The sequence below is a fragment of the Oncorhynchus mykiss genome, chromosome 27 (genome assembly GCF_057628025.1).
Source record: "Oncorhynchus mykiss isolate SJ-2025 chromosome 27, ASM5762802v1, whole genome shotgun sequence".
In the NCBI taxonomy this organism is placed as follows: Eukaryota; Metazoa; Chordata; class Actinopteri; order Salmoniformes; family Salmonidae; genus Oncorhynchus; species Oncorhynchus mykiss.
In genome coordinates this window covers 33,436,435-33,458,522 of record NC_143048.1, presented here as the reverse complement: position 1 = coordinate 33,458,522, position 22,088 = coordinate 33,436,435, and the positions used below count along the sequence as shown (strand labels likewise).

The 22,088-nt window shown below is 42.9% G+C and overlaps 1 protein-coding gene across 3 annotated transcripts in view; it reads right to left on the bottom strand.

Moving 5' to 3' along the window:
* The window catches only part of LOC110507983 (protocadherin Fat 3), a 323,288-nt gene that overhangs the window by 53,966 nt on the left and 247,234 nt on the right, over positions 1-22,088 (bottom strand). For 2 of the 3 annotated variants that reach the window (XM_036965859.2, XM_036965861.2), the window contains exons 5-7: positions 9,365-9,679; positions 8,713-8,923; positions 624-763 (exon numbers count right to left, since the gene is read on the bottom strand). In XM_036965859.2, coding sequence (XP_036821754.2) covers positions 624-763; positions 8,713-8,923; positions 9,365-9,679 — 666 coding nt within the window. Of the gene's footprint in view, positions 1-623; positions 764-7,047; positions 7,117-8,712; positions 8,924-9,364; positions 9,680-22,088 lie in introns of all 3 variants that reach the window. The other variant, XM_090223874.1, reaches the window with a different exon arrangement.

Here is a 22,088-nt window from a genome sequence, read left to right as displayed (position 1 = left end):
AGACTGATAAAGAATCTTCACACTAGCTCAGTTTACACACTAACAATCGTTTTTGTAACGTTCAATCACAGCCTGAAAAGTGCGAAGGAACAGAAGAGGACAGGACATGGCAGAACAGGACAGGGGAGGCTAATGACCTCTGTACAAACAGAGGAATTAGACGCAGGGGTCAGAGAGACAATTACACTGCTAGTTATCACCGTTTGCCGTGTTCTGATCACTCAAATAGGTTCTTGACACGCCAGATGCTATAATTCATGTGACAATGTGACGCCATCCATCACACCATCTAAAGACGTTTTTCAAAATGGCTGATAAAAAAGTTCAAAACATAATGTCCTTGGGCAAAATAAGAGTATAGCGTCTGTCCATGAAGGCGAGGTCTGTGTCTGTGGTTACAAAAGTAAACATTGGTAGCATGTGGTTTATCATGTACTTTTTGAGGGTGTGTGTGAGGGTGCATTTATGAGTGTTCAGATGTACAGGTGGTAGCAAGCTACAGAACACAATACTAACAGTGCCACATTAACTTACGCATTCCAAAATCAACACACACAGGTAGTAGATTTGTCTCTTTCTGAGAATAAAGAAATAGGGATATGACATGTTGTGTCATCAGCTACCTGTGTGGCTGCCGAGTTGGTCCCGTCCGTCACCTCCACAGTCATGTTGTAGAAGGAGCGCTGCTCAGCGTCTAGTGGCTTAGCGATGATGATGGTGCCCACACCCTTTTCTATGTCAAACAAGCTGTCAGTGTTACCACCTGGCCAGGAGGGGGGGATAGAGAGCAGAGAGGGTTAGAGACAGAGGGGGGTGGGACTGGTTTATTCATCTCTCGCTCTCTTTTCTCTTTCACAAAAGTTCTCACTCAATCAATCACACACGCTTCTTCTCTCTCTACCTCACACACACAAACCTACATTTTAATAAAGTCTATGGGTCTGTGATAGTGAAAAACAGGGAAACACACTGAATTGTGAGAGTGACAGTACTGTGGGGAGTGTGTGACCTGAACGATTCCTGGCTCTCTGCCAGGGAATACATAAATAGACACAAACACACACAAATACAACATTACACACAAATAAAACATTACACACAAAAGCATACACAAATTATCTAACAGGGAGCGGGCATGCACAATCACTTGGATCACAAATACAAGTGTGTGTGTGTGTGTGTGTGTGTATCTTCCAACCAATCTGTGAGTAATTACTAGGTTCACAGAGTCCCGAAAGACTGAATTAACAGAGCCCTGAAAGACTAAATTAACAGAGCCCTGAAAGACTGAATTAACAGAGCCCTGAAAGACTAAATTAACAGAGCCCTGAAAGACTGAATTAACAGAGCCCTGAAAGACTGAATTAACAGAGCCCTGAAAGACTGAATTAACAGAGCCCTGAAAGACTAAATTAACAGAGCCCTGAAAGACTGAATTAACAGAGCCCATAAAGACTAAATTAACAGAGCCCTGAAAGACTGAATTAACAGAGCCCTGAAAGACTGAATTAACAGAGCCCTGAAAGACTAAATTAACAGAGCCCTGAAAGACTGAATTAACAGAGCCCTGAAAGACTGAATTAACAGAGCCCTGAAAGACTAAATTAACAGAGCCCTGAAAGACTGAATTAACAGAGCCCTGAAAGACTAAATTAACAGAGCCCTGAAAGACTGAATTAACAGAGCCCTGAAAGACTAAATTAACAGAGCCCTGAAAGACTGAATTAACAGAGCCCTGAAAGACTGAATTAACAGAGCCCTGAAAGAGTAAATTAACAGAGCCCTGAAAGACTGAATTAACAGAGCCCTGAAAGACTGAATTAACAGAACCCACAGACTGAATTAACACAGCCCTGAAAGACTGAATTAACAGAGCCCACAGACTGAATTAACAGAGCCCTGAAAGACTGAATTAACAGAGCCCTGAAAGACTGAATTAACAGAGCCTGTGTCAATGGAGCTCCAGCCGTGAATGGGCCTGAGTCTGAAATGAGACCACTAAGACCGTCTGTAATTAAACTACAGCCTCATCTCTGGTACCTAATTAATTTAAATGGACATTTTGGCCTCATGTGGATACCAACTCACAGCTCAGAGTGTGGGAATGTCATTTTTAAGTGCGATGTAAGGGTCCGGAGTGTGTGTGTGTGTGTATGCGTGTTGTATGCGTGTGTCTGCTTGTCTGCATGCCTGTGTGTATACTATATGAATGATCATGTGTGAATGAATGAGATTGTGTGTGTGTGGTTGTGTGTGAGTGTCCTCGAGGTGCAGACTCAAAGGGATTCCTCCCCGGTGTTTCTGTTTAATAAAGCCATGACCTCAGCTCAGCACCAAATAAAGGCTATAACACTCCACCACTCAACCATAGATGTGTGTGTACTATTTGTGATTGGGTTACGATAAACACTTCCAGCTCTCTATCATCTGTCTCTTAAATCATTACAACTCCAGTGATGTGGTCCTAATAGCTTTCCTCAAAAGATGTGCAGAAGGAAGACACGAAAAACAGCCATACTCCCTGTCTCTTTCCCTTCACTTCCGCTAACAGTAATCTAGTGTTTTTACGGTTCAGTATGCTGATTAGCATCATATCCGTCGGACCAGATGATTTTACACTCATTAGAGGAGTGCAATATACACTACATGACGAAAGGTATGTGGACACCTGCTCGTCATACATCACATTCCAAAATCATGGGCATTAATATTGAGTTGGTCCCCCTTTGCTGCTATAACAGCCGGGAAGCTGGGATTCTACCAAAGGTGTTCGATGGGGTTGAGGTCAGGGCTCTGTGCAGGCCAGTCAAGTTCTTCCACACCGATCTCGACCAACCATTTTTGTATGGACCTCGCTTTGTGCACAGGGGCATTGTCATGCTGAAACAGGAAAGGGTCTTCCCCAAACTGTTGCCACAAAGTTGGATATACAAAATCGTCTAGAATGTAATTTTATGCTGTTGCGTTTAGATTTCCCATCACTGGAACTAAGGGGTCTAGCCCAAACCATGAAAAACAGACCATTATTCCTCCTGCACCAAACTTTACAGTTGGCACTATGCATTAGGGCAGGTAGTATTTTCCTGGCATCCGTCAAACCCAGATTTGTCTGTAGGACTGCCAGATGGTGAAGCTTGATTCATCACTCCAGAGAACGCGTTTCCACTGCTCCAGAGTCCAATGGCTGCGAGTTATACACCCATCCAGTCTACGCTTGGCATTCGCATGGTGATCTTAGGCTTGTGTGTGGCTGCTCGGCCATGGAAACCTATTTCATGAAGCTCCCGACGAACAGTTCTTGCTCTGACGTTGCTTCCAGAGGCCCTTTGGAACTCGGTAGAAAGTATTGCAACCAAGAACAGACCATTTTTACTCGCTACGTGCTTCAGCACTTGGTGGTCCCAGCTTGTGAGGTCTACCACTTTGTGGCTGAGCCGTTGATGCTCCTAGACGTTTCCACTTCACAATAACAGCACTTACAGTTGACCAGGGCAGAAATTTGACGAACTGGCTTGTTGGAAAGGTGGCATCCTATGACTGTGCCACATTGAAGGTCACTGAGCTCTTCAGTAAGGCCATTCTACTGCACATTTTTGTCTATGGAGATTGCATGGCTGTGCGCTCGATTTTATACGCCTGTCAGCTACGAATGTGGCTGAAATAGCCGAATCTACTAATATCAAGGGGTGTCCACATACTTTTGTCTATATATAATGTACATGAAAATAAAGAAAAGTGTACAGTATTAAGAAAAATAAGCCATTCAAGAGAATTAAAATCCAACCATGGAGGCTTCAGAAGGCTGAGTCTGTCTGTCTGTCTGTCTGTCTGGAGCCATCCTATATGACCCAACCAAACGCTCCATTTCGGGAAAGGAGGAACTGAGGTTTGGCACGGCAGCAACCGGGCAGACGGAAAAATAACAGTTCCCTTCCACCAAATTATAGAGGGGAAACCGAATCCTCCGCAACAAGGCTGTTATTAAACCCTCTGTTGAAGGCTAAAATTGCTTCCCTCAGTCTCTCCATTCAGATTAGTAAGGGAAGCCGCTCCAGTGCTTAAAAACACTCTGGCAGGCAGCACAACCGATAAAGAGGCACATTTATCTTCCTTTCAAAGAAGTAGGAGGGGATGAAGTTAGCGTTTGTCGTAAACAGATAAAACAAAGCAAATGAACAAAAGAAGAGGGAAATGAGGACAAGCGTCAAGCTGTTCAGAAATTAGTTAATGAGTACAACAACGGCTTCGTTAACTAGCTTCAATCGGTTGAGAAAATGGCTAGGATATAGTGCGTGGTTGAGAGAGTGGGGAGGTTCTGGGATCGATTGTGTAGGCTGAGTGGAGAGTCTAGGATTTCTGAGATTGATGGTATAGGCTGGAAAGGGGAAACAGGATCAAACTGAATTGGCATCATTTTCATGGTCATGCTTTGTATGGATTGACTTGACATATAGAACCCAGCTGTTTAGATTGACTTGATTTATAGAAACCAGCTGTTTGGATTGACTTGATATATAGAACCCAGCTGTCTGGATTGACTTGATATATAGAACCCAGCTGTTTAGATTGACTTGACATATAGAACCCAGCTGTCTGGATTGACTTGATATATAGAACCCAGCTGTCTGGATTGACTTGATATATAGAACCCAGCTGTCTGGATTGACTTGACATATAGAACCCAGCTGTCTGGATTGACTTGATATATAGAACCCAGCTGTTTAGATTGACTTGATATATAGAACCCAGCTGTTTAGATTGACTTGATATATAGAACCCAGCTGTCTGGATTGACTTGATATATAGAACCCAGCTGTCTGGATTGACTTGATATATAGAACCCAGCTGTTTAGATTGACTTGATATATAGAACCCAGCTGTCTGGATTGACTTGATATATAGAACCCAGCTGTCTGGATTGACTTGATATATAGAACCCAGCTGTTTAGATTGACTTGATATATAGAACCCAGCTGTCTGGATTGACTTGATATATAGAACCCAGCTGTTTAGATTGACTTGATATATAGAACCCAGCTGTCTGGATTGACTTGATATATAGAACCCAGCTGTCTGGATTGACTTGATATATAGAACCCAGCTGTCTGGATTGACTTGATATATAGAACCCAGCTGTCTGGATTGACTTGATATATAGAACCCAGCTGTCTGGATTGACTTGATATATAGAACCCAGCTGTCTGGATTGACTTGATATATAGAACCCAGCTGTCTGGATTGACTTGACGTATAGAACCCATCTGCTCAGAATATAGCGTAGGGTTGTGGTGGCTCGTCTATAAGAGGACAACTTCATGATGTGTTTATAGGATGTGGTGGCTGGGTGGTTGACATGGCAAACGTTGAGTGGTGAAAACGGCATCCGTTTGGATGGTGTGTGTGTGTGTGTGTGTATGTTTAGGTTGAATAGCAGCTAAATATAGTCAAATGGTTGTGTTATACCTTCTGGACAGTAATACGTTTAGCAGTGGATTAGTGTGTACGTGCAGGTGCATATGTGTGTGTGTGTGTGTGTTTTTGTGAGGGGAATTCAGAAGAAGTTGTACATGTTTGTGTGTATGTATCCGTTATGTGTTTGGAGAGTGTGTGTGCGTGGTGTTCTGGTGAATAATGGCCTGGGATGTGGGGGTCTGGCCCCGTAAATGAATCACAGTGTTTAGCTCCTCTACTCTCACCTGGCCCCTGAGCCCGCCCACACACACACACACACACACACACACACACACACACACACACACATACACATACACAACTGGGCACCTCACTCCATCAATAATCCCTCCATCCCTAAGGCTGCACACCTACGTTTTCCCTCTCCCTATACCTTTCACTAAGCCCTCTCTACTATTCTCTGCCCTCCATTTCATCTTTCCTTTAATCACTGAAGCTGCTCTTCTTCTCTCTTCCTCATCTGACCTCTGCTCCTTTTATCTATCATAAGTCTCTCCTCTTTCCCCTCTACTTTCCACATATTTTCCCTCTAGCCCTCTTTTACCCTCTCATTTTCTTCTGTCCTCTTTCCCTCTCTCTATCTTTATCCCTCTCCTTATCTCTTTCCATCCCTACCACTCTCCCTCTCTCTCTCTCTCCATCCTCTCCCTGTTGGTTCCTCTGGTTGGAGAGGTGCCTGTGGCAGACCAACAGACCGTTACAGTGAGGGACTCTCTCTAACCAGGGGCACAGTGACCATGAGCTCACCCTTGACCCACAACTCCCACACCTTCCACTAACCAGCCATCCACTTAATTGGGTCGTCAGTGGGAGGTGTGTGTAATAATGTAGTGTGTGTGTGTGTGTGTGTGTGTGTGTGTGTGTGTGTGTGTGTGTGTGTGTGTGTGTCTGAACGTGTGAGTGCAAAATAGTGTGTGTATTTTATGTGTGGGTAAGCGTTTGTGTCTGTTCATGGGTGTGTGCCTGCATGTTCCTACATGTGTGTCCCTGTGTGTGTGTGTTTCCGCCTCTGTGAGTGTGTAGTGTGTGTTGCTCACAGCTCAGGGGTGGTGGGCGTGATGTTTCCCCAAACACTGATGCCTTAGCAGGCCATTAGACAAAGCTGTCACCAGGGTCGCTCAGGGGTCATTGCCATGGCAGCAGTTATGGGCTTCGCTATAAAGGGAGATCACAGGGTCTGATAGACAATTTAGTACAGCAAGGAATTTCTCCAAAACGAATCACTTACGTTAACCTTGGAAGAAAGGGTTACAATGTACATTATACATGTGGGAAGCACACACAGACACACAAACACACTCTCTAATGAGCTTCTGTGTGGGATGTACATTATAAATTATTTGTGAAAACACACAAACACACACATGCACACACACACACAAACTTCTGTGAAGGGAAAACACCTTTCACCTGTCCAGACCCCTTTGTCTCCAACCAACCAATCAGAAAAAGGAGTGAGCAGCACTGGGCACACAGTGAATGATGGGAAAAGCACAGGTGAATGATGGGTAAAATAAAAGAGGAAGGAAAGGAAAAGGAAGCAGAAAAAAGCAGATCGGAGTCAAACTGAGATACCTTCTGTGGAACAGTTCCTGCCACAAGCGGTCTGCAGTATATAGAACATCTCCCGGAAAGGCCTGGGACCTTCCAGACACGAAGCATTGAGAGAGGAGAGAAAAGGGAGGGAGAGAAGAGGAGAGAAAGGGTGAGACAGGGAGAAAGAAAAGGAGAGACAGGGTGAAGGGGAATTGGAGAGAAGGAGAGACAGAAAGGGGGAGGAGGAAAGAGAGAGGGTGAGGAAGGGTAAGGGTAAGAGGGGAGGGAGAGGAGGAGGAAAGAGAAGGTGAGGAAAGGAAGAACAGGGAGATATATAGTGCAAATGGAGGAGGAGGGAGAGAGGAGAGAGAGAGATGTGATCCCAGAGGAGAAAACGAGTGAGGCATTGAGCAGAGAAGAGAGGAGAAGAGGATGAGAGGGGCATACAGGAGAGTAGAGTAGTAGGCCAGAGAGAGCAGCCATAGTCAGAGAGAGCCTAGAGCTGGAAGAACAAGCCAGAAGGTATCTCCAACTGGAACACACACTGACTGCCACTGCTCAGTGACAACAAAAGAGAGATGGATCATGGAGCATTCCTGGAAACGTGGTCATGGCCGTGTAGTCAATCCACTCGTCTCTGGGCTGAATGCTCTCAACATAAACTCACCTACCCACAGTGCAGTTCAGCTAGAGAACTATCAGCTTCATAAATATTATATTACATTATGTAAAAAATAGTTATATTGATGGACCACAATCAATTAATAGAAAGAGTTAAGGGCATAATCGTATTAATTCTAACAAAACTTATATTCTAATAAAACTAAATGGATTTTGCAATATTGATTAAATTAATTAAAATAATTAAAGCAAGATTAAAACTGACTGGCTTTGACTGTAATTGATTCAGGAAACGATATGGATTTGACAAATGTCGCTGTTCGTTAGCAGAAAAATGAAGATACGTAAACTAGATATTACATAATCTAGTTGAGCCTTTTATGTGAATAAAATTGGACTTGAAAAGTTCAAAAAGGTTTCAAATTAATGAAATACTTGTAAGTGTGGCATGTCATTAGCATTTCAAGCCTCTTAAAGGGACATTCCACTGATCTTACTCAACATTCTTTACCATGAGAATAAGACAGTAAATTGTGTCTGAAATCAGCATGTCAAAGACAAATTTCTTAGCAGCTGTAGTTGATATAATAAGCTTAATCCTTATGGTAAAAAAAACAGCATGAATATTTAAGCACTTTAAAGGGGTAGTTCATTTCAAAATGTAAGTTTGTCAATGTTGTCAATCTTCAAAAGAGAGTGATTTAACCCCTTTAAGCACATGGCATTTCTCTCCATTAGAGTTCCCAGAATATCTGGCAGGGACTTCGAGACATCTCAATTGCTTCTCCGCTGACTTACAGACCTTTACAGCCGGTGGTGTGTGCTAAAATCGCCATGGTGACCGTGGGATGGCAGAGGAGAGAGAGAGACACGCTGGCAACAGAACATGCAGTGAGGTCACAGTACCTGAGCTGGGCCTCACGCACAAACACGCACATCAAACCAAACCAGACCGTCAGCCCAAACACCATGCACCAATAATGGTACATAACCTACCTGACTGACAGCCACCCCAGCCAATCAGATACATCGCTCCCATCTGACAAACCCTCCACCAGCCCCAGCCTCTGGGCAGTGCCTTACCTGTGATGTCAAACCAGAGGGGGTTGGAGCTCTTTTGCATGGAGACCACACCCACTATCTCGGCCACCTTGTCACTCTCCATGACGGTGAAGTTGTAGTACTGCTCGTCGAACAGCAGGGGGGCTACTGAGGCCGAGGGCTTACGGATCCACTCGATGTGCAGGCGGGCCGTCGACCACTTCTGGGGCCGGCCATTATCTGTGGCTTTGATCTGGGAACGGGGAGGAAAGAAGACAAGGAGGAGAGAACGAGGTAAAGTTTTGGAGAAAGAGAGCATTACAGACAGAAAGAGAGAACAAGGATCAGAGAAATGGAAGGGAGGTGATAGATTTTCACATGAATGTTCATTCGTCACAGAGATGGTGAGAGTGGTGAGAAATATCTAGAATGGCAAGAGGAACGCCAAAGGAGCCACAGACGCATTATAGACAGAGAAAACATCATGAAATACATTGAGAGTTCTTAGTTCATATAGCCTACTTCACAAAAAGGAACATTTGAAGATATTTTATATTTGTCTAAGTGAAAGATAGAAGAGAACAAGATAAAACAGAGAAGAGAGAGATGGGGGGGAGAGAGAGTGGGAGAGACAAAGAGGGTAGAACAAGACAAAGAGAATGGTAGCTGGTTAGGAAGTTCAAAGGTCACATACAGTGAGGATGTCGTAGCTCCCGGCAGTGAACTGCTTCCGTGACGACACCACCGCCGTCTTGGGGTCGATGAAGAACTTGCCGTCCTCGTTGCCGTCGACGATGCTGTAGGAGAGGTCAGCGTTAACCCCTTCATCCCTGTCGTAGGCAAAGGCCCTGTAGATAGACTCTCCTCTCTTCCTCCTGTCCCTCTCTGGTAGCTTGATCTGGTATACCTTCTCTGGGAACGTGGGCTTGTTGTCATTCTCATCAAGCACGTGGACGATCACCCACAACGTGGAGTGTTTTGGGCTGGGACCGCCATCTGACACTGTGACCTGCGAATCCACACACACGCAACCGCAGACAGACACACACACACACGCACAGAGACAGGGACAAACATAGACATACATACGCACACACAGATGAACAGACAAAAAACACATACAGACACACACACACATAACCATTTACACGTGTAAACACACACACACAACAGAGAGAAAAAAAACAGGACATTTGTTCAGATTCACATCAGTTTCTTCTCCATCTAAATTAATTTTAACAGTCACTCATTCTCTCCTGTATTTGTCTGACAACTGGAACACATTGTCATATTTCCAAAGTGGGGATCGCTTTGCCTTGTACTGTATCTTCTTTCCTATGTTCTGACAGCTAATTAATCTGGCTCTGCTCCTACTTCCACCATGACGAAGAGCCTCTTGTAGATAAATGCAAAATGGGAAGGGGCCAGAGGATGAGTTAGCCAATGAGAGATGAAATCCACCGTCCCGTCCATAAAATACATTTATATTCATTTTCGGGGGGAGATAAAGGACGTCACTAGCAGCCATCAATCCAAGCTACAATTAATTTCCCAAGTACTTATTATTGGGTTCATTTAAAAAGTCCATCTGTCATTTTCTAAATGACACAGTGAGGGGGTGCCATAGATATATGGAGAGAAATGAATCAATTACAGACAGAGAGAGAAAGAGACAGAGAGACAGAGAGAGATGCACACAGAACGAAAGAAAGAGAGAGAGAGAGAGAGAGAGAGAGAGAGAGAGAGAGGGAGGGAGGGAGAGAGAGAGAGAGAGAGAGAGAGAGAGAGGGGTGGTGGAGGGTTAGTAGTGGGAGAGAGAGAGAGAGAGGGAGATAGGGAGAGGGGGGTGGTAGAGGGGTAGTAGTGGGAGAGAGAGAGGGAGGGAGATAGGGAGAGGGGGGTGGTGGAGGGGTAGTAGTGGGAGAGAGAGAGGGAGGGAGATAGGGAGAGGGGGGTGGTGGAGGGGTAGTAGTTGGAGAGAGAGAGAGGGGAGGGGGATTAGGAGAGGGGGGAGGAGGGAGGTGGCTCAGAAAGACAACAGGGGTGTGTGAAAGGAACATAAATGACAGCATAAGGGAAGAAGAGAGGAAGAAGGAGGAATGAAGGACTCCAAGCCTGTGGCGGTTGACCCCTCTGTGAGTGAATGTAACCTACTCTGTTCAGCACAGTGAGAGAGAGGTAGAGACAGAGGGAATAGGGTGAACAAGCAACTGGTGGCCAACACCTCACAGGACAACAATGTACACTAAAGGTCAACATTAACAGCTCTCCATTCATCAGAGAGAGAGAGAGGAGAGAGAACCTGAGAGAGAAACAGAATGAAAGAGAGACAGAAGAGCTTGGGGAATACATTAGACAGGTACGCGTGTCCGGCCTGCCAACAACATACAGCAGCACAGCACTGCAGCACAAAGACAGCACAGACAAGCTAGCATACACTGAACATACGCTAATGCAGCTAAAACATGCTAATATATTGTTTACACTGAGCTATATCCACTGATTATACACATGCATTATTAAAGAAGACCCTACAGCCATTGAACTATCAGTGTATTATTAATATGTTAACATGAAACAGACAATTTAAGTGGTTGGGATAAGACTGATGAGGAGAAACGATTGAGAGGAGCGTTTCATAAGGACTGATTGGGCACTGTAGTACTGTAGGTTTGAGTAGAGAGTAGCATGGGTGGGTGGGGAATAAAGAATGCCAGCTGTTGGAAACACCAAAGGCAGACGATGCTTGTCTGTGTGCCACTGAGTATGCACACAATAATGTGATTATTGTGGATCATCAGATTAATATAATAGAAGAACGATTTCCCTAATAATCCTGTTTACATGGAAACATCTGAAATCAGGCTCCCTGATGGCACTCTGATAAATGCAGAAAATCACCAATCAAAATAAACGTTCTACCACCCTTTTTCTCCTCAATGTCATGACTTCCCTGTTGGGTGAAGAGTATAAGCGCCAGATTCCCCCCTCTCAATCCCAAACAGTTTTATGACCGGTCGTAAATAGAGTGTGGAAACGTTGGGTTTGGCAGGATTGAGGGGGAAGAAACCTCTTTGTTACAAGGAGATTCCTTCCGCCAAAACGGTAACATGAAAAGGTTGAATAATGAAACAATATTTCTGTAGTCCAAGTGGTTGGAGTTGTCCGTGGGCACGTAAAGGACAATTTTGTGGGATCAGTTGTGTTTTGGGATCCCATGAAGGACAGTAAAACAACACAACTGTTTCTCTGAATGTGTACATATCCCAGTGATCAGATTCACATCCAAATGTTGGGCAACTGATATGATTAAATATGAAACTATTTGTGAGAAGATGTAATGTTAGCCTTCTAAATGAGATAATTGTTTTTCATATGAAGTCCTAATCACGCCCACGTGAGCACAGACATTAAATAGCACTCCTGACAAAATTGAAATTAGACCAGAAGACATGAGGACGCAGTCCACACTTCATGAATGGTTAAGAAATCTTCAAAACTAATGACTACACATTCACAGTCTGCAGCTGTATATGTAAAATAGTCTAGGAAACTCGACCGAAGACGAGAAAATAACATTTCCCTATCGAACTGCCGAATGGTACTCTGAAAGATCCATCCATCCTTATCAAAAGACCATTGGTACGCCTGACATAACCATTGTAACAGCAGACAAGCTACAACCCCGAAAAACATTATGACTTCTGGGGAACACAACCAGAGACTTTCTATCGACTGACTCTCCAGCAGACGGACCAGCGATTTCAACAGAGAGACAACAAAATACTTTCTATCAACTGACTCTCCAGCAGACGGACCAGCGATTTCAACAGAGAGACAACAAAAGGCATACAATCATAAATATGTACATTGCAATTATTTTCGAATGAGCGGCCATTCTTGTGTAAAGTATTAGCATTTCCATAAGCATAGTTATCAGCTGTGTGTACGATAATGAAGTCCTTTGTCTTTTCTCCCGCTCTTTCTTACATGAACCTCCCTTTTCATTTTGTGTAACAAGTCGTCATATTGGTTTAGTCCACTAGGGACTTTTCATTGCATCATGTAGTACTCAATGTTTAAGCTATTCTGTTTGTGTGTTTATGTAATTCTGTGTGATTATTTAGTTAGTTGGTAAATAAATAATTAAGACAATTTGTATATAGCTGATTCATCATTTATGCTATGGTTCGTGCAGATATCCAAGGATTTTGTGACATTCAGAATGAAACTGATAGAAGATAACAATTGATTGATGACTGAAATGTAAGAGATATTTATATCTTTAGAGTTAATTTGGAAAACGGTAACTCATTTAACAAACTTTTTCTACTTACTAATTAAATAATTGTTACATGAGTAATTTAATCACAATAATAATTAAACATTATTAATTGATTTGATAAAACAATAGTCATCGCATTATTGATAGCCAAGACACAACACCAATTTTGTGGTGTCCAATTGGTAGTTACAGTCTTGTCTCATCGCTGCAACTCCCGTACGGACTTGGGAGAGGCGAAGGTCAAGAGCCGTGCGTCCTCCGAAACACAACTGCTCGCTTAACCCGGAAGCCAGCCGTACACCTGGCGACCGTGTCAGCGCGCATAGCGCCTGGCCTTCTACTGGAGCGATGGCACAAGAATGTCCCTAGTGGCCAAACCCTGCCCTAACCCGGACGACGCTTGGCAGATTGTGTGCCGCCCCATGGGTCTGTTGGTAAAGGCCGGCTGCGATGGAGCCTGGACTCGAACCAGGATCTCTATTGGCACAGCTAGCACTGCGATGCAGTGCCTTAGACCACTGCGTCCATGTTATTTTCGGTAAGCATATTTGATTCTGAGTTCAGACATATAAAGTTGGCACGTAAAAACTAATTCTAAGACATATACATTCCATTGTTCTGAACTCACTTACATTTATTTGATTCATTTAGCAGACGCTCTTATCCAGAGCGACTTACAGTAGGGAATGCATACATTTTCAATCATACTGGTCCCCCGTAAAAATCGAACCCAGCACCCTGAGTAAGGTGTTAACATGACTATTGCACAATCTGCCTACTGCGATCATCAGCTTAATATTGAAGTATTAATGTGCATCTAAACGTACTCATTGACAGTAGTGCCAGAAAGGCCTCATCTAGAACCACAAAGCAACAACAACACAACATGTTTTGGACAAAATAGCTAAAGAGTTGGAGTCTAGAGCGGAAAAATGCTTATCTCACTGAAGCTGAAGTTACAGTACAACTTTTATGAGAGATGGTTTGACAGGCTCCACTCCTTTGTTTTCTCACTCCTTTGTTTTCTCGCTGTCTTGCTTTTCTCTCCCTCTCTGATAAGAATGAAAGTTAGTGAAGTCACCCTGAGACGTGGATAACAAGAAAACTTTCATAGACGAGTGTGAAGATGTTGTTACAAACACATTATCCTACTAGAAACACACCACCTTACTGGAAAAACACCAGCCTACTACAAACACCCTACCCTAATAAAAACACACTACAACAAACTCACCACCCTACTAGAAACACACCACCCTACTAGAAACACCCTACCCTACTACAAACACCGTACCCTAATACAAACACCCTACTCTAATACAAACACGCTCCCCTAATACAAACAAACTACAATAAACTCACCACCCAACTAGAAACACACTACCCTACTAGAAACACACTACCCTACTAGAAACACCCTACCCTACTAGAAACACCCTACCCTACGAGAAACACACTACCCTACTAGAAACACACTACTAGAGACACACTACCCTACTAGAATCACACAACTAGAAACACACCACCCTACTAGAAACACACTACCCTACTAGAAACACCCTACCCTACTAGAAACACCCTACCCTACGAGAAACACACTACCCTACTAGAAACACACTACTAGAGACACACTACCCTACTAGAATCACACTACTAGAAACACACTACTAGAGACACCCTACCCTACGAGAAACACACTACTAGAGACGCCCTACCCTACGAGAAACACACCACCCTACTAGAAACACACTACCCTACTACAAACACACTACCCTACTACAAACACACTACAACAAACACACCACCCTACTAGAAACACACCACCCTACTACAAACACACTACAACAAACTCACCACCCTATTAGAAACACACTACTAGAAACACACCACCCTACTACAAACACACTTCCCTACTACAAACACCCTCACCTAATACAAACAGACTACCCTACTAGAAACAGACTACCCTACTACAAACAGACTACCCTACTAGAAAAACACTACCCTACTACAAACACACAACCCTACTACAAACACACTACAACAAACACACCACTCTACTAGAAACACACTACCCTACTACAAACACACTACCCTACTAGAAACAGACTACCCTACTAGAAACACACTACCCTACTACAAACACACTACCCTACTAGAATCACACTACCCTACAAGAAACACACTACTAGAAACACACTACCCTACTAGAAATACACTACTAGAAACACACTACCCTACTACAAACACACTACCCTACTAGAATCACACTACCCTACGAGAAACACACTACTAGAAACACACTACTAGAAACACACTACCCTACTAGAATCACACTACTAGAAACACACTACACTACTAGAATCACACTACTAGAAACACACTACTAGAAACACCCACCCTACTAGAAACACACTACTAGAAACACACTACACTACTAGAAACACACTACTAGAAACACACTACCCTACTAGAAACACACTACTAGAAACACACTACCCTACTAGAAACACCCTACTAGAATTACACTACTAGAAACACACTACTAGAAACACACTACCCTACTAGAATCACACTACTAGAAACACACTACCCTACTAGAATCACACTACTAGAAAAACACTACTAGAAACACACCACCCTACTAGAAACACACTACTAGAAACACACTACCATACTACAAACACACTACTAGAAACACACTACTAGAAACACACTACCCTACTAGAAACACACTACCCTACTAGAAACACACTACCCTACTAGAAACACACTACCCTACTAGAAACACACTACTAGAAACACACTACTAGAAACACACCACCCTACTAGAAACACACTACCCTACTAGAAACACACTACTAGAAACACACTACTAGAAACACACTACCCTACTAGAAACACACTACTAGAAACACACCACCCTACTAGAATCACACTACCCTACTAGAAACACACTACTAGAAACACACTACCCTACTAGAAACACACTACCCTACTAGAAACACACTACCCTATTAGAAACACACTACCCTACTAGAAACACACTACTAGAAACACACTACCCTACTAGAAACACACTACCCTACTAGAAACACACTACCCTACTAGAAACACACTACCCTACTAGAAACACACTACCCTACTAGAAACACACTACTAGAAACACACTACTAGAAACACACTACCATACTAGAAACACACTACTAGAAACACACTACTAGAAACACACTACCCTACTAGAAACACACTACCCTACTAGAAACACACTACCCTACTAGAAACGCACTACTAGAAACACACTACTAGAAACACACCACCCTACTAGAAACACACCACTAGAAACACACTACCCTACTAGAAACACACTACTAGAAACACACTACCCTACTAGAAACACCCTACTAGAAACACACCACCCTACTAGAATCACACTACTAGAAACACAGTACTAGAATCACACTACCCTACGAGAAACACACTACTAGAAACACACTACTAGAAACACACCACCCTACTAGAAACACACTACCCTACTAGAATCACACTACCCTACTAGAAACACACTACTAGAAACACACTACCCTACTAGGAACACACTACCCTACTAGGAACACACTACCCTACTAGAAACACACTACCCTACTAGAAACACACTACCCTACTACAAACACACTACCCTACTAGAAACACACTACCCTACTAGAAACAGACTACTAGAAACACACTACCCTACTAGAAACACACTACTAGAAACACACTACCCTACTAGAAACACACTACCCTACTAGAAACACACTACCCTACTAGAAACACACTACCCTACTAGAAACACACTACCCTACTAGAATCACACTACCCTACTATAATCACACTACCCTACTATAATCACACTACCCTACTAGAAACACACTACTAGAAACACACTACCCTACTAGAAACACACTACTAGAAACACACCACCCTACTAGAAACACACTACTAGAAACACACTACTAGAAACACACTAACCTACTAGAATCACACTACTAGAAATACACTACTAGAAACACACTACTAGAAACACACTACTAGAAACACACTACCCTACTAGAAACACACTACTAGAAACACACTACCCTACTAGAAACACACTACCCTACTAGAATCACACTACTATAAATACACTACTAGAAACACACTACTAGAAACACACTACTAGAAACACACTACCCTACTAGAATCACACTACTAGAAACACACTACTAGAAACACACTACTAGAAATACAATACTAGAATCACACTACTAGAAACACACTACTAGAAACACACTACTAGAAATACACTACTAGAAACACACTACTAGAAACACACTACCCTACTAGAAACACACTACACTACTAGAAACACACTACTAGAAACACACTACCCTACTAGAATCACACTACTAGAAACACACTACTAGAAACACACTACTAGAAACACACTACTAGAAACACACTACCCTAATAGAATCACACTACTAGAAACACACTACTAGAAACACACTACTAGAAACACACTACCCTACTAGAATCACACTACTAGAAATACACTACTAGAAACACACTACTAGAAACACACTACTAGAAACACACTACCCTACTAGAATCACACTACTAGAAACACACTACTGGAAACACACTACTAGAAACACACTACTAGAAACACACCACCCTACTAGAAACACACTACTAGAAAAAAACTACCCTTCTGGAAACACACGACTCTACTAGGAACAGACTCACACACTCTCCCTCTCTCTCACACACACACACACACACACACACACGCACACACACATCACACACACACACACACACACTCCCACACATCCTGTGCATTTGACCTTCTTGCAGATGCTGGCAGCAGGCATTTCTTCCCCAATATCACTCAAGCTTTTGTCTCAGGCATTTGATCTCAGATGCAACACTTTTCTCTTCCGCCATGCTGAATGGGGGTTTTGACACTGTGCGTGCATGTTCAAGTGTGTCTGTGTTTGTGCTTTATCTGTTCAAGTGAAAAATCCATTCTGGTCCATGCAGAACTTGGCATACACATCTCATCAGGAGCATTTAACCATTGCCACTAAACATCTGCCCTTATTTTGGATCTTAATTTGAGTACCCTGTTGCAGGAGAACTATGCAGGATATTTAAAATGTGTAGTCTATTTGAGGTTTAAGATCTATCAATTTTATTTATTGTTATTTTTATTTATTTAATTAGGCAAGTCAGTTAAGAACACATGATTATTTACAATGACGGCTTACACCGGCCAAACCCAGATGACGCTGAGCCAATTGTGCGCCGCCCTATGGGACTCCCAATCACGGCCGGATGTGATACAGCCTGGATCAATTCCGTCCATTAACAACAATAATTCACATTTCCTTTTGCTGCAGGATTATTTTCCTGCTGTAGCAAACTGGCTCAAATTAAGATCTTATGTCTGTACATTGGGGCAGATCTACTAAGAGTCCGCACCCGAAGAGTTTCTTTCCAAAACGCTATACGTATATACATTTTCAGAAATGTTGGTAAATTAGCTTTATTGTTTGAAGACCTTATGAAAGAGATTAGTGTGTTTTTTTCACAATCTAATCATGGCATGGGATTGTTCAATGACAAACATGTATTTGTTTGAAATCTATCACTTGATGGTTTCATTTCAGAGTGACAAATAACCATGTTTTTTATGCAAAATGCTATGTATCTGTCACGCCTGCTCCCACTCCCCCTCCCTGGTGGTCAAAGGTGCCAGGCTCCACAGCATTACACACTCCTGCCACCATCATTACGCAAAACTACCTTCTCCCGTCACTCGCATCAGCGATTATTGGACTCACCTGGACTCGATCGCCTGTTCATTACCTCCCCTATATTAGTCAGTTCCCCATCTCTGTTCTCCGCTGCTGCATTAATTGCCGAATGTGGTTGTTTTGCCCGTGTGCTGACGCTGTGCCTGTCTTGTTTCATGTCTGTTCCTTATTAAATGTAGACTCCCTCTATCTGCTTCACATCTCTGGTGTCGGTCGTTACAGTACCACCTCATTCTCAGAGAAATAAGTAGTACTACTAGGTTTTACACAGTCAAATGTAACACATATATATACATTTATAAATAACTGTACAAATGATACATTTGTGACATCAATATCCATATATACAGTGCATTCGGAAAGTATACAGACCCTCCTTGACTATTTCCACATTTTGTTACGTTACAGCCCTGTTCTAAAATGGTTTGTTTTTTAAAATCCTCATGAATCACACCCATACCCCACAATGACAAAGCAAAAACTGTTTTTTGCTTTGGTGCCTTATTGGTACTTTATGTACATAAGTATCCTTTGCTATGAGACTCACATGAGCTCAGGTGCATCCTGTTTCCATTGATATTCCTTGAAATGTTTCTACAACTTGATTCAATTGATTGGACATGATTTGGAAAGGCACACACCTGTCTAAATAACGTCCCACATTTGACAGTGCATGTCAGAGCATAAACCAAGCCAAGAGGTCGAAGGAATTGTCCAAAAAGCTCAGAGACAGGATCGTGTCGAGGCACAGATCTGGGGAAGGGTACCAAGAAATGTCTGCAGCATTGAAGGTCCCCAACACAGGGGCCTCAATCATTCTTAAATGGAAGATGTTTGGAACTACCAAGATTCTTTCTAGAGCTGGCCGCCCGACCAAACTGAGAAATCGGGGGAGAAGGGCCTTGGTCAAGGAGGTGACCAAGAACCCGATGGTCACTCTGATTGAGTGCCAGAGTTCTTCTGTGGAGATGGGAGAACCTTCCAGAAGGATAACCATCTCGGCACCAATCAGGCCTTTATGGTAGGGTGGCCAGAAGGAGTGCAGCATGGAGCCAAGGTAAGTTGCTAGCTAGCATTAAACTTATCTTATAAAAAACAATCAATCTTCACATAATCACTAGTTAACTACATATGTTGATGACATTACTAGGTTAACTAGCTTGCGGTGCCTGTTATTTTATCATCAAATCATAGCCTACTTCGCCAAACGGGTGATGATTTAACAAAAGCACAATCGTTGCACGAATGTACCTAACCATTAACATCAATGCCTTTGGCAAAATCAATACACAGAAGTATATATTTTTAAACCTGCATATTTAGTTAAAAGAAATTCATGTTTGCAGGCAATATTAACTAGGGAAATTGTGTCAGTTCTCTTGTGTTTATTGCACGCAGAGTCTTGGTATATGCAACAGTTTGGGCCGCCTGGCTCGTTGCAAACTAATTTGCCAGAATGTTACATAATTATGACATAACATTGAAGGTTGTGCAATGTAACAGCAATATTTAGACTTGGTTTCTTGGTTCTGTATTTCACTGAAAGAATAAACGTTTTGTTTTCGAAATGAAAGGATTTAACCATATTATTAACCAAAGGCTCATATTTCTGTGTTTATTATATTATAATTAAGTCTATGATTTGAGATTTGATAGAGCAGTCTGACTGAGCGGTGGTAGGCAGCAGCAGGCTCGAAAGCATTCATTCAAACTTTACTGCGTTTGCCAGCAGCTCTTAGCAATTCTTGATTCACTGTTTATGACTTCTGTCGTAGCAGAATCAGAATTAGTTAGGTAACATTGATAAATAAGATGTTTTATTTACATAATAATGCTTATGTGAGATATTTGTCATTAGGATGTTTTCTTTTGGATAATACTGTTGGCAGTTGCAGTTATCCCTTCTTAGCTCAGGCTTAGTCACCTTGGGCCCAGAGAGGGGAGAGGTCAGGATTGTCTTCATATGTGAGGGTATCTGTTAAACCATGTGAAGGGCTCCACAATGTCTGCACACCAGTCACTCCCTACCTTTGTCATTGGGGGGAGGAGTATGGCAGTGTCTGGAACCATTGTATGTCCCCTCTGAGGTTGCCCTTATCTTGACCTAGTATATGACCTAAGATGTTCACTGTCTTTTCTGAGCTTGTCCAGGAGGGGGTGTATTTGAGATGGGAGTATCAGCTTTTATGTGTTCTGAGCAAGGAACTTAAACATTGGTGTTTAGTCCCATGATCCTTAGCTTAGTGATGAGCTTTGTGGGCACTATGGTGTTGAACGCTGAGCTGTAGTCAATGAACAGCAATCTCACATAGGTGTTCCTTTTCTCCATGTGGGAAAGGGCAGTGTGGAGTTCGATTGATATTGCATCATCTGTGGATCAGTTGGTGTGGTATGCGAATTGGAGTGGGTCTAGGGTATCTGGGAGGATGCTGTTGATGTGAGCCATGATCAGCCTTTCAAAGCACTTCATGGCTACCGATGTGAGTGCTACAGGGCGGTAATCATTTAGGCAGGTTACCTTCGCTTCCTTGGGCACAGGGACTATGATGGTCTGCTTGATACATGTAGGTATTACAGACTCAGTCAGGGGGAGGTTGAAAATGTATGTAAAGACACTTGCCAGTTGGTCCGCGCATGCTTTGAGTACACGTCCTGGTAATCCATCGGGCCCCATGGCTTTGTGAATCTTGACCTGTCTAAAGGTCTTGCTCACATCGGCTACCGAGAGCGTTATCACAGTCATCCAGAACAGCTGGTTCTCTCATGCATGCTTCAGTATGGATTGCCTCGAAACGAGCATAAAATGCATTTAGCTGGTAGGCTTGCGTTACTGGGCAGCTCGCGTCTGTGTTTCTCTTTGTAGTCCGTAATAGTTTTCAAGCCTTGCCACATCCGACTAACATTGGAGCCGGTGGAGTAGGATTCAATCTTAATCCTGTATTCGCACTTTGCTTGTTTGATGGTTCGTCTGAGGGCATAGTGGGATTTCTTACAGCGGTACAGATTAGTGTCCCGCTCCTTGAAAGTGGCAGCTTGATGCGGATGTTGCCTGTATTCCATGGCTTCTGGTTGCGATATGTACATACAGTCACTGATGATGCACTCCCCAATTTCGAAATTGCACCCTGTGCATTCTACTACTACAACTTTCAAGAGTAGGTTCCAGACTGAGTTCCGCCCTGCCAAACAGTTTGGGAACCACAGATTTAGTAGATGCTCTTGTCCAGATCGAATTACAGTGGGTGCATTCATCTTAAGATACCTAGGTGAGACGACTACATATCACAGTCAAA